This window comes from Cherax quadricarinatus, chromosome 62 (genome assembly GCF_038502225.1).
Source record: "Cherax quadricarinatus isolate ZL_2023a chromosome 62, ASM3850222v1, whole genome shotgun sequence".
Classification (NCBI taxonomy): domain Eukaryota; kingdom Metazoa; phylum Arthropoda; class Malacostraca; order Decapoda; family Parastacidae; genus Cherax; species Cherax quadricarinatus.
In genome coordinates, this window is record NC_091353.1 from 20,929,871 (window position 1) to 20,944,376 (window position 14,506).

The 14,506-nt window shown below is 41.3% G+C and overlaps 1 protein-coding gene across 6 annotated transcripts in view; it reads right to left on the reverse strand.

The window, feature by feature from the left end:
- Window positions 1-14,506, reverse strand: part of LOC128687229 (RNA polymerase II-associated protein 1) — a 212,166-nt gene that overhangs the window by 178,750 nt on the left and 18,910 nt on the right. For all 6 annotated transcript variants that reach the window (XM_070098490.1, XM_070098491.1, XM_070098486.1 and 3 more), the window contains exons 4-5: window positions 7,323-7,456; window positions 3,599-3,773 (exon numbers count right to left, since the gene is read on the reverse strand). In XM_070098490.1, the coding sequence (XP_069954591.1) occupies window positions 3,599-3,773; window positions 7,323-7,456 (309 nt within the window). The remainder of the gene's footprint in view (window positions 1-3,598; window positions 3,774-7,322; window positions 7,457-14,506) is intronic.

Genomic DNA, 14,506 nt, shown 5'->3' on the forward strand with positions numbered 1-14,506 from the left:
AGGATATTACCCATCCTGGGAACTGCTGTTACATGATGTCAGCAGGTTCCTCTCTAAAATCACTTCCTTAGTTCAACTACTACTACTACTACTACTACCACCTCTACCCACTCGTCACTTCACCTGACTCCTGCCACTATATATATGCGTTTTTCTTAGTTTTCTCTGTATTAGGACTGAAGAAGCCACTCGTGGCGAAACGTTTCCTTTAATAAATGTCCTGAACTGTACATAAGTGTCTTTTTCCACAGAGAGGTTATTGTTTGGAAGGGGAATCCCCCTCCATAAGGACTCTAGGTCACTTCAGGGGTCACTTCCCTAGCATAAATATAGATTTACATGCAGAAAAAATGCCAAATAAATGTAAAGCACTAATAAAATGTATAAATGAACATTGGTAATAGGGGTAGTTGATGAGTGGAATGGTCTGCCTAGTAGGGTGATCGAAGCTAAAACTTTGGTAATAGGGGTAGTTGATGAGTGGGACAGTCTGCCTAGTAGGGTGATCGAAGCTAAAACATTGGGTAGTTTCAAATTTAGGTTGGATAAATACATGAGTGAGAGGGGTTGGATTTGAGTCGGACTTGCACCTGAGCTTATCGCTTGGGTAGCATTTGTTGTGTTAGTGGGTTGGATTTGTGAAGGACCGGCCTATTATGGACCAGCAGGCCTACTGCACTGTTCCTACTTTCTTAAGTTCTTATTTAACATCACACTTACCAGTAGGGTGATCGAGGCTAGGACCTTGGGTAGCTTTAAGAAAAGACTGGACAAATATATGAGTTGGAGGAGCTGAGTTTGATTTGTGTCATTGGGTATGGGAGTAAATTTTTGGGTAGCTTTGGGTAGATTCTTGGGTAGCTTTGGGTAGAGGTCATTTTGATAAGGACCTGCCTTGTATGGGCCAGTAGACCTGCAGTGTTCTTCCATTGTTATGTTCTTAGTGGGAAGGATTGTAAAGGACCTGCCTAGTATGGGCCAGCAGGTCTATTGCAGTGTTCCTCCTTTCTTATGTTCTTATTGGAGATTTGTTTGTGTGAGGGAGGGATGGCAAGTTTATTGTTGGAGAATATGACACTAATATCAACTCTATGGCTTATTTATCTATCGCAATTCAACTAATATGACATAATAAACAATATTAATAACATAGAAACATGGAATATACTCTAGAATGAATAAAATAAGTCATTATGTATGCCACAAGAGGTGTTGTGTTGTGTTGTTGTTGGGTATATAAGGGCCACTGAGAGTAAGCCATCCATAATGGTGGTGAAGCAGCAGCTGAGGCGGCGGTGTTTTCTGTAGCGCTATATAACTCCAACAACATTGGAGGAGTTGATAGAATCGCTGAATCACTAAAGAAGGAACCCTCTACCACCATCACTATGACCTTCTACCACTATTACAACTGTTACCACCATCACTACTACCTTCTACCACCATCACTACCACCACCAACCACTATCACAACTGCTTCCACTCTACCACCACCACCTTTGTATTTTTCTACAAACTTTTTCATAAATTGTGTGTTTCTCACATTCTTTACCAAAGAACTGGCACTAGAAGCTTTCTTTGGAGCCATGGTAGCTTATTTAGCACTTGCAAGCACTAAAATCAATGGAATATTATGAAATATTTCGTAGGAGCATGTGAGGGGACCGTCGCTCACTGGTAAACAATGGCACACTGGCTGGGAAGGCAGGCCCAGGTGGCTCAGAGCATGAGTACCCGTCCCAGACGAAGGACGATTAGCGAGTTAACGGACCATTTGCAAGTCAATGTTTACCTGGAGTTTACCTGGAGAGAGTTCCGAGGGTCAACGCCCCCGCGGCCCGGTCTGTGACCAGGCGAAATAACGGGACTATTTCTGAAATGGACGACTTTCAGGCCGGACAATTATTGAGGGACCTCTGTACAGGTACGAGCAGTCGGTGGGTCGATTTTTTGCTTCCATACGCGAGCAAAATTTCCACAAGCGAGCAGACCTCAAGGCAGGTTCCTTGACACTGGTGAGGGGCTCTTGCTCTTGATCTCGGGAATTGTATCTCATTTGTTTGTTGGACTATCTTATTTGAACTTGGGCAATGTATGATGGAAAGATGCTTCTTAAGAGTGTTGATGATGAGTGAGACTTCTGTTGGGTTGGTAGGAGCTAGGAATTGTGTATTCAGGTAGGTGCTCATGAGGCAGTCTGATGGACGGGTGTTTGAGCTTTCCTATGGTGGAGAAGAAAACATTGAGCGTTTGCTGTTTCAGTTGGTGGGAGTAGGGGTTCATCTGATTTTGTTAATTTGATTATTTTGTTTTTGGAATTTCAGATAGAGTTTTCCAGGTCTTTTTCATATCACCTTTGATGTTATATAATCTGTTTTCATAATAAAATTTTTTAGACCTTCAAGCCTTTATCTCGGTAAGTACTGATCACAATTTTTTTTTCTTTTAAAACACAAAAATATTCTTAAGATTTTGGAAAGAAAAAATAATTGTTTTTTTTTTCATATATTTTTCGACATTGAGAGTGAGTTTAGAATCAAGGGTCTTGACAGTGAAAGGGTTAATGATCCAAGTCAGGCCAAAATATCGTCACAAGTTTCAGTCTCGTAAGTGCTGGTTATCTGTGTATTAAAAATTCAATGATTTGGTATCACTAGTTTTTGACGTGATGTTGGAGTGTGAGCAAAATAACAGTTATGAAGGGATTCAGGGAAACCGGCAGGCCGGACTTGAGTCCTGGAGATGGGAAGTACAGTGCCTGCACTCTGAAGGAGGGGTGTTAATGTTGCAGTTTTATAACTGTAGTGTAAGCATGCCTCTGGCAAGACAGTGATGGAGTGAATGATGATAAATGTTTTTCGTTTTCAGGCCACCCTACCTTGGTGGGAAACGGCCAATATGTTAATAAAAAAACACGTTTTTGTTGTGGTACATCACCTGTCACTCGTTTTAAGAGTTATACTTATACACTCATAGCTCAGCCTGAGTCCAGACATCCTTGTTGGTGACCTGATACACTAAGATACTGATAAGTGTCCTGCATGACTACATAACCACTTGACTGATCTGGAACTTACAGCTTTCCTGGTGATATGTTGTAGCACTTCTCCAAGATGCTACTGTGCTAGGCTTTGTGAAAGAGAAAGTGTTACTTTTAATGTTAAGAATCATGTTTCCTTGCAAGGTTTCAGGTACATCTTGCTACTTCTACTTACACTTAGGTCACACTACTTATGCATGTACAAGCATATATATACACACACCCCTCTGGGTTTTCTTCTATTTTCTTACTAGTTCTTGTTCTTGTTTACTTCCTCTTATCTCCATGGAAAAGTGGAACGGAATTCTTCCTCCGTAAGCCATGTGTGTCATGAAAGGCCACTAACATGCCAGGAGCAAGGGGCTAGTAACCCTTTCTCCTGTATACATTACTAAAGTTAAAAAGAGAAACTTTTATTTTTCTTTGTGGGCCACCCTGCTTCAGTGGGATGCGGTCAGTTGTTGAAGGAACAATCATGTTTCCTACATTTTTTCCATTAGTTATGGGTGAGAAACCCCACATAAAAGTAAGACTAGTGATTGCAGTTAGTACTCATACCTAAGGCTGACACTGCAGGATCTTGTGAAGTGTTGCTCAGGAATGATGGACTCTCACTACTGGCAGCACAACTGCTGCCAGTGTTCACTGTCCTAGTCAACAGACCTTCACTTTCTAAATGTTGCATGTACAGCGATTTCTTTTCTGCTCCAGGGACTGAACTTCTTGTGCTAGTCTGTAAAACCAGAGACAATATTTAGTGTCAATCATCCCTCAACTGATTATTAACTGTATACAAGAGTCAACCAGAAATACAAATGATTTTGATTGGTTTTAGGATTGGAAGTAGCAGAAATATTCAATTTTTAACAATTTTCCTGAGAAACGGTAAGGCTCCCCTACTTCCCACAATCTGTTTTATTGGTTTTTACTAGGTCTGCTTCAATTACTGGGATGGCCTAAACCATGACTAATCATTCTTGGTTATATTTTATTATTTGAAAAATAGGGTAAAACATCCATATTTTTATGTGATGACAGACTGAAAATGGAAGGCAAGTGTAACAGACAGTGGAACCCCGAGTTTCATACTTAACCCATTCCAGGAGCTAGTCGAAGTGTACTAAAGTTGGAGCAATATTTCCCATAAGAAATAATGTAAATCCAATTAATCCGTTCCAGACACCCAAAAATATTAACAAAAAATACATTTTATATATTAATTATAGTTTTACATACACACAACAAACATAAATAGCACTTAAATTAGTAATGGAAAAATAAACATTTAAAATAAAATTTTTTACTTACCTTTATTGAAGACTGTTGATGGCATCTGGAAGATAGGGAGGAGGAGTGAGGAGGGCTTAGTGTTTGGAATTGAAATCCCCTTCCATAAAGCCTTAAGGTAACAAGTCCTTATCTAGGTTTACTTCCCTTCTTTGTCTTTTAATGTAACTAGAACCAGCTTGAGAGTCACTAGACCCGTCTCACAAAATAACTGTCCACAGTCCTCTGTCTCTGGCACCTCTTAAGACTTCCCTAAAATGGGGCATGGTTCTGTCACTAAACTTGCTGCAGAGATGGCTTGTTTCAGCTTGGTCAGGGTAATATTTTTCAGCAAATGCCTCCACCCTATTCCACATTGCACAAATCTCCTTATTCTGTGAAGAACGCCCCTCATCCACTCCCTCTTCCTCCTCCTATGAAGCAAGTTCCTCAGCTGTGGTCTGATGCTGTTCCAGATGAAGCTCTTGCAGCTCTTCAGTGGTCATCCACCAACTTTTCCACATCCTTGCCACTCGCCTCCAACACCATGGACTTCCCCAATGCCACAATACCTTCCACAACAGGTAGAGGGTCAGCAGGGTCAGGGTCAGCCTCAAACCTTTCAAAATCTCTCTGGAGAACACAATCTGGCCACAATTTTCTCCAAGCAGAGTTCAAAGTCCTGGAAGTCACTCCCTCTCAGGATAGAAGTGATTGCTGATTTGCTTTTGCCATATATCCTGGCAAGCCCCACAAGTCGCACACCACTCTCATATTTTTGCACCATCTCCTTCACTTCTATGGTGTTTCTCACTTTCTTTACCAAGGGGTGCCAGTAGGAAGTTTCTTTGGGCCCATGGTACTTTATTCACAGTCGCCCTTAATAAACAAGCACCAAACGCAATGAATTAATTGTGAAATGTTTGGATGAGCACACAGGTTAGAGTTCACTCAAGCATAAACAAAGCCAGACTGGCTCACGACGCCTACGCAGGGGACGCGGGCAGGTGCAAGCAGGCGGACAGGTCTGGTATGCAGTACTAAACACGGGGGCATAGTACGAAACTCAGTACAAAATTGAGCCGAAAAAAGTGGTCTAAACTCAAAGCATAATATACTCAGGGCATACGAAACTCGGGGTTCCACTGTAGGTTGATTTTACTGCTAAAATGCATGCAGTTCATATTTTTGACTCTTTTTAAATTGGAATTTGTTGAATTTTGTGTAAAACTGGCCAAATTACCGATTCCTGTGCACTTTATATGAGAGTTCTGATAGCTGAATGGGTGATTTCTTGTGCTCAATCAATAGAACCGAAGGATTACCAGTGACAGCTTAGAATTTGGTGGAATTGAAAGTGAAATTTATTTAAAATATGGTAGGAATCAAAGTGGACAAAATCCCTTATGCATAAATTGCTCCCAGTTCATCAACTTTGCACCTGTGTAATTTTTCAAGTTTGCCATCAAATTTCATATTTTTGGTGTCATTACTTCAGAAGATTTTTTATCATTTCAGAAAAAAATCACAACATTGTCAGCATTTTTAATTTTGGGTTCCTGAAAGTGAAAGGGTTAATATTCTTGTTAAATTGTCACATATGTGAGGAACAAACTCTTCAAGATCATTGTGGTAATTTTGGTGTTTCTGATAATTTGTTCCTCTTCCATCAGACTGAGTACAGTATAATGCCCTACTAAAAAACCTGTTCAACTGGCAAACAGGGAGCAACACTGTACAGTAACAATCCCAAGATTCAGCTTATTGAGATACAGTGTATTGAACACAATCTTCAGAATTTGTCAATAACCCACACTTAGGAAAGGAACCTTATGATGATGTTTTGGTCAATCTAGGACCATTATTGAATCATAACACTCAATGACGACCAAAACATTGTCATAAGGTTGCAACCCTAAGCATGCATTGTTAGCGAGTTGTTCCAGCATCTTACGTATTGTGATTTTTGTTTTTACTTTCAATCTCTGAAAGTCTCACATCAGTGTAAGGAAGCATCAAAGTATCTTCCAAAAACCTACTGGCACAAGAAGACAAAATGGAGAATCACTACAGTACCAACCATCGGCAATGGTATTTTTTTTTCAACTTGTCAGTTGTCTTCCACCAAGGCAGGGTGACCCAAAAAAGAAAAATACTTTGTCATATTCATGAGTTACTGCTAAACCCATTAAGGGGTCACAAAGCACCAGGTTGTGATCTAAGAGAAGACAATGATACCTGGGAGTAAGGGTCTGTTACACAAACCCAGGTAAGTCTGTTTAGCATGTGATGATTATTGACTGTGCAGTTAAGTATTCTGTATGCTTAACAATTACCATATACCACGGTGAGTTGCAGGCCATCGAGCCTACAAAAGTAAGTTTTGTCAGCAATCAGTTTATGAGACATGCTGACATAATACCCCCTAGGGGTAATTTATACCCATAACAAATTTTTTATTCCAGCCCACTGAGAAATGGATACGACAGCTTCTCGAGACATCACCTGCAGGGATGGCTGTGTAGGCAAAAGCTGTCTATCAACAACTAACACCCAGGTACCCATTTTACTTATGGGTGAACATAGACAACCGATGTAAGGAAACACATCCAATGTTTCCACCCCTTCACCAGGAATTGAACCTGGACCCTGAACGTGTGAGGCGAGAGCTTTTGCCACCAGGCCATGGAGCACCCAGAACTAATGCTCTTGTCTTCATCAGCGGCACCTGCTGTGACCCTACTAATTCCATCCCACAGCTCCAGCAGCTTTCACAGTAAACCTATCCTCACTTCCCTCAAAGTCATATATTGTATAAACTCAATTTAAGTTGTAATAACCAAGTGTAAATGAATAAACAGAAAAAATGGATGGAGGGATCAAACCATGGGCCTGGTAATGCAGGTCTAGCACAATACCACTGAGCTATGGGGCTTGGATCCCCCATCAATCTTTGAGTACATACTTTTATGTTTCAAGCTTATCTAATTTTATAAAAATTTCCTTTAACACATACCAAATTATGCAGTCTGTGAACCTTGGGAAAGCCAGTGGGAGTAGGCGAAGGCTTCCATTCCAGGAGACTAATGTTGGCTGGCACTGTACGCTCAATGATGTTTCCCAGAACTGCAACTTTCTCCTTACGTGAGGCTGGAAGTTACAAACATCATTACTGAAGTTACAACACCATTATATGTAGTTGGTGTCTTGTAGGCCTATCATGATCAAAGCATGGATTATGCACAAGTGCTTCTCAAACTTAGCCACCGTCACTAATAAATCTTTTATGCCAGGTACAGTAGCAAGAATGTGTAGTCGGTTCACCACAGACATTAACAAGGTTTTCACAACATACAATAAAACTAACAAAAAACTCACAAATATCAACATGACTTAAATGTAGACATTGTATAATATAATACAGTGAACCCCCAACTTACGATATTAATTCATTCCAGAAGTCTGTTCGGGTGCCGTTACCGAACGAATTTGTTCCTATAAGGAATATTGTAAATTAGATTAGTCTGTTTCAGACCCCCAAAAATACACTTACAAAAGCACTTACAAAAATACACTTACATAACTGTTCGAGTTGGGAGCTGATCGTAAGTCGGGGGTCCACTGTACTTTAGAAAAGACTAGTCTTCTAGTGCAGAACTGACAAGATAAGACTAGTGGAATAGCTCAGGAGCTCTCAAGATAAGATTAGTGAAATAGCTCAGATGCTTTCAAGAAGTTTTTATGTATTATTTCTGGTTTAATTCTGATAAATCACCAGTCACTGTACTCTGATAAATCACCACCTGTCACTGTACTCTGATAAATCACCACCTGTCACTGTACTCTGATGAACCACGACCTGTCACTGTACTATGATGAACCACGACCTGTCACTGTACTCTGATGAATCACCATCTGTCACTGTACTCTGATAAATCACCTGTCACTGTACTCTGATAAATCACCACCTGTCACTGTACTCTGATAAATCACCACCTGTCACTGTACTCTGATGAACCACGACCTGTCACTGTACTATGATGAACCACGACCTGTCACTGTACTCTGATGAATCACCATCTGTCACTGTACTCTGATAAATCACCTGTCACTGTACTCTGATAAATCACCACCTGTCACTGTACTCTGATGAACCACCACCTGTCACTGTACTCTCATGAATCACCATCTGTCACTGTACTCTGATGAATCACCATCTGTCACTGTACTCTGATGAATCACCGCCTGTCACTGTACTCTGATGAACCACTCTGCAACACCATCACCTCATCCTACGAATCCCAACCATCCACCTCAGCCCACAAACTCAACCATCCACCTCAGCCCACAAACTCCACCATCCACCTCAGCCCACAAACTCCACCATCTGCCTCAGCCCACAAACTCCACCATCCACCTCAGCCTACAAACCAGCCATCCACCTCATCAATCATCCAGGGCCCAGTAGAGCCACATCTATCTACTCCACTGACCTCAAGTCACTTAGTCAACAAAAACCTGAATTTAAGCTACATAATATTCACTTTCTTTTTTAACTTAATTAGGTTAAGTTAGATCATCCTGTATCATACAATAATAACATTCTCTAATGTGCCAAAAACATCTGTATGTCTTAAAATCATTGTGTAATGCTTGGCTTATTATTTTAGGTGAATTATGAATTTAAAAGGAAAATTGATTGATTCTTTTTGAGGGATCATGGAACGCAACCCAATATTTAATTATAAAAAAGTTCGCTCTATGTTTAGCCCCATTTTTCTGGAATGTAACCCCTCAAGAAAGGTGGGCCTATTGTACTAGTGAAATGGCAAAGATTTTGGTTAGTCTAGGTCAGAAATCTTCTGAAACAGACCTCAATGTGGCAGAAATGGTCAATTTCAGACAATTTTCTTGGGGAAGGATACAGCCCTATCCCTGCATGATTTTCCTGGGAAAGGGATGTATAGAGTAAGGCCTCCCCTTACCCTGTAACTGTTTTACATTTTTTTACTAGGTCTACATCACTTACTGGGCTGGCCTACATCATGACCTAGCAGTGCAGAGTGCAGCTTCAGTGCTCTCACTCTATCCTCATCTGAAGGATTTCTGATTCATGGGATAAACTTCAACATCTTTTACATTGTATTTATATCCATTCTGTAATACTGAAACAAGAACTGTGCAGCATAATCTAAATGAAGCCTTACGAAAGATATATAAAGTTGAAGTATAACCTGAGGACTATTATTTATCCTTCTTCATATGAAGCCAAGAATTCTATAAGCTTAATTGTGAACACTTATGCACTGTTGTCTTGGCTTTAGATTACTGCTAACCAGGACTCCGACATCTTTTAAAAGCTGAGAATAATTGAGATCTACATTATTTAGTTTATAAGTACTATGGTTATTTTCTCTTCCCAGGATTAGAACCTTACATTTGTCTACATAAAATTCCATCTGCCACTTCTCCAATCATTGTACCAACTTATCCAGACCCTCCTGTAGCACTCTAATCCTCATCAGAACTTATCTGATGGCTTATTTTAGTGTCATCGACAAACTTGCTGATTTGTGCTATTTAATCACTCAACTATGTCATTTATGTACATTGTGAACAATAAAGGGCCCAATAACGACCCCTGTGGAACATCAGTTATGAAGCGTTCCCATTCTGAGTTATCCCTATTTATGCAAACTTGCTGTGGTCTATTATTCAACCACACTTCGATCCAGGAGAAAACTTCCCCTGCAATATCATGATCTACCACCTTCAAATACCTTGGTGAATAAAGTTAGCAAATTCACAAAGCTAAAAAGTCCCTTGTGAAACTGTCCTGAAACTCATTTATAAATATATATCATTCAAGGTGGCTTTAAATTTCTTCAGCAGTTATTGATTCTATCAATTTTCCTACAATGGACATTAGCCTATATGATCTATAATTTGAATCTAGTGACTTATCTCCCACTTTGTAGATTTGCCATTTTCCACTTATCTAGTATAATGCTTGTTTGTAGTGATCTGCTGAAAAGACTAGTTCATCAGGGTTAGGTGATTTGTTTTGTTTTAATCAATCTATTTGAGATAAAGAATCACACACAAAGTGGGAGTTGTCAGAGCTGCTCTTTGCTGATGACACTGTGCTCTTGGGAGATTCTGAAGAGAAGTTGCAGAGATTGGTGGATGAATTTGGTAGGGTGTGCAAAAGAAGAAAATTAAAGGTGAATACAGGAAAGAGTAAGGTTATGAGGATAACAAAAAGATTAGGTGATGAAAGATTGAATATCAGATTGGAGGGAGAGAGTATGGAGGAGGTGAACGTATTCAGATATTTGGGAGTGGACGTGTCAGCGGATGGGTCTATGAAAGATGAGGTGAATCATAGAATTGATGAGGGAAAAAGAGTGAGTGGTGCACTTAGGAGTCTGTGGAGACAAAGAACTTTGTCCTTGGAGGCAAAGAGGGGAATGTATGAGAGTATAGTTTTACCAACGCTCTTATATGGGTGTGAAGCGTGGGTGATGAATGTTGCAGCGAGGAGAAGGCTGGAGGCAGTGGAGATGTCGTGTCTGAGGGCAATGTGTGGTGTGAATATAATGCAGAGAATTCGTAGTTTGGAAGTTAGGAGGAGGTGCGGGATTACCAAAACTGTTGTCCAGAGGGCTGAGGAAGGGTTGTTGAGGTGGTTCGGACATGTAGAGAGAATGGAGCGAAACAGAATGACTTCAAGAGTGTATCAGTCTGTAGTGGAAGGAAGGCGGGGTAGGGGTCGGCCTAGGAAGGGTTGGAGGGAGGGGGTAAAGGAGGTTTTGCGTGCGAGGGGCTTGGACTTCCAGCAGGCATGCGTGAGCGTGTTTGATAGGAGTGAATGGAGACAAATGGTTTTTAATACTTGACGTGCTGTTGGAGTGTGAGCAAAGTAACATTTATGAAGGGATTCAGGGAAACCGGCAGGCCGGACTTGAGTCCTGGAGATGGGAAGTACAGTGCCTGCACTCTGAAGGAGGGGTGTTAATGTTGCAGTTTAAAAACTGTAGTGTAAAGCACCCTTCTGGCAAGACAGTGATGGAGTGAATGATGGTGAAAGTTTTTCTTTTTCGGGCCACCCTGCCTTGGTGGGAATCAGCCAGTGTGATAATAATAAAAAACAATCTATTTGACCGAGAGCCATGTCACTAGTGACTGATCTTGCAAAACTTATTTTCATTCTGATCTAAGTAATTATTGCTTGCTGGAATTTCACTAGAATCACTAGCATCTTTTGTATTACTGATGCACCTTCAGAAAAAGATTCTCTACCATTTTACAAGATACATATTTGTTTTTCATAGCTGTGGACACAGAGAGGGCTTTCAATTTGGTGGACTGTGGGCTGATTAAGGGTTAAGATAATATCAATATATTGCTGGGTGTTCAGTCACCTGCACCTTATCTGTGTCACTGATTGGCTTTTCCAACAGCAGAAATCCCAAGTAGTGTACAATGATAACAGTTAATGGATTTCAACCCCTAGCAAATGATATCCATGAATAAGTCAACAACTAATTTTTTCAAGTCAAAAACCAATTTCTTGTAAGTCACTAATAACCCGCACATAGGAAAGAGAAGCTTACAAAGACGTTTTGGTCTGACTTGGGCCATTTACAAACTAACAAAAAAGAGAGGGAGCCAGTATATACAGCCTCTACTCCCTAAGCGACATGCTCGTTTACTGATGCCTCGGACTCATGATGGGCTTTCTGACCAGTATACATACCTAAATAATGTATATTAGAGCTGATTTCCTCTATTGTTTATTAAAATATACAGTACACTAGTATACAAACATTTAAAAAATACCAAAAATGTTATAAAAGGTGCAAAGGTGACATTAAAACAATATTAAAGATTGTTGACACAATCCCACTACCATTAATGTACGTATACTCCTCGCTTAGCGACAAATTCATTTACCGATGTGGTCTTAGGAACAGAATTCAAATTCAAATTCAAATTCATTTATTTCCTTGCAAGTAGTACATTGAGATTATATTTTTACAATAATGGGTTGCAGTGCAAAGAGAGCCTCTATTATCTCTAGGCATTATGGGCCAACTTAATTTAATGGCTTACTGACTACTTATCACTAAAAAAATTATCATAGTTGTACAGTAGTTCTATTAATTATAAGTGAATCTAATTTATACAACTCCGTCATTAAGTGAGGAGAGGCTGTATAGGCCAGTTTAAGAGACAGACCAAGGGAGGGAGAAGTAGTAGTGGTAATAATAATAATAATATACGTAATAATAATATCTTTATTTCTACAAGTACATGTACAAGGTATACAGTCCTAGCTGACATCAATGACATATGTACTACAATATAGAAAGTCACTTGTTATGCAGAGTAATTCAGGCAAAGGAGGTCAGTTTTGTCCCAGGTTGCAACCAACACCAGTCGACTAACTCCCAGGTACCCATTTTACTGATGGGGAAAATAGACAACCGGTGTAAAGAAACATGCCCAATGTTTCTACCCTCACTGGGAATTGAGTCCAGACCCATGCCATGTGAAGCAAGAGCTATACCCACCATGCCACAGGACACCATAGTGGTAAGGCTGGTGATAGAAGAAAGTAGCAGTGGTAGAAGAAAGTAGGGAGAGTAGTCTTAGTGGGATGAGACAGTAAGGGAAGGAAAGGGTGAAAGGAGACAAAAATAGTGGGAACAGTAGTAAAGCAGCAGCAGCAGCAGCAGCAGCAGCAGCAGCAGCAGCAGCAGCAGCAGCAGCAGCAGCAGCGGCAGCGGCAGCGGCGGCGGCGGCGGCGGCGGCGGCGGCGGCGGCGGCGGCGGCAGCAGCAGCAGCAGCAGCAGCAGCAGCAGCAGCAGCGGCAGCAGCGGCAGCAGCGGCAGCAGCGGCAGCAGCGGCAGCAGCCGCAGCAGCCGCAGCGGCAGCAGCAGTGGCAGCGGCAGCAGTGGCGGCGGCGGCGGCGGCGGCAGCGGCGGCGGCAGCGGCGGCGGCGGAGGCGGCGGCGGCGGCGGCGGCGGCAGCAGCGGCGGCGGCGGCGGCGGCGGCAGCAGCAGCAGCAGCAGCAGCAGCAGCAGCAGCAGCAGCAGCAGCAGCAGCAGCAGCAGCAGCAGCAGCAGCAGCAGTATTATTATTATTATTATTATTATTATTAGTAGTAGTAGTAGTAGTAGTAGTAGTAGAAGTAGTGGGGTCAGTCCCATCCTTGTTAAGCTCGCATATGTATATACGTACTGGCTTCCTCTCTCTTTTTGTTAGTGTGACTGAAAATAGTCCAAGTCGGACTGAAACACTATCGTAAGCTTCTCTCTCCTCTACCCCACCAAATGACTACCTCACTGGCAACTACCCGAACACACTGTTCCTAGCTCCGACTAACCCATACGAAGTCTCCCTTATTATCAACACGCTAAAAAACAAGGCAGGAGATTTAAATACCTTACCACCCTTTATATACAAAAAAGTGTCACAAGTGCTATCACCAATCATTGCAACACTCTTTAACAAATCCATTGAATCCTCCACCTTCCCCACAGTACTCAAAATAGCAAGGGTCACCCCGATCCACAAAGGAGGAGACCAAACAGAGTTGAATAACTATAGGCCAATATCCAACTTACACCCTCTCTCAAAAATCTTCGAAAAATTAATTCATAAACGAATCTACTCCTACCTTATCTCCCAAAACATACTCAACCCCTGCCAATTTGGATTCAGGCCAAATAAAAATACTAATGATGCTATTATACACATGCTAGAACATATATACACTGCAATAGAGAAAAAAGAAGTCCCACTGGGGATCTTCATTGACTTACGTAAAGCTTTTGATACAGTTAACCATGACTTGCTCCACGTAAAATTGTCACACTATGGTATAAGAGGGCACTCCCTCAACTACCTCAAGTCATACCTCAGCAACAGAAGCCAATATGTGTATGCAAATGGGGCAAACTCTTCTGCACAACCAATTACAGTTGGTGTCCCACAGGGAAGTGTCCTTGGCCCTCTTCTCTTTCTCCTATACATAAATGACCTACCAAATGCTTCGCAATTACTCAAACCCACACTATTTGCAGATGACACTACATACGTCTTCTCCCACCCGAGCCCAGTCACGCTAGCCAATACTGTAAATACAGAATTACAGAAAATATCTACCTGGATGAGGACTAACAAACTTACACT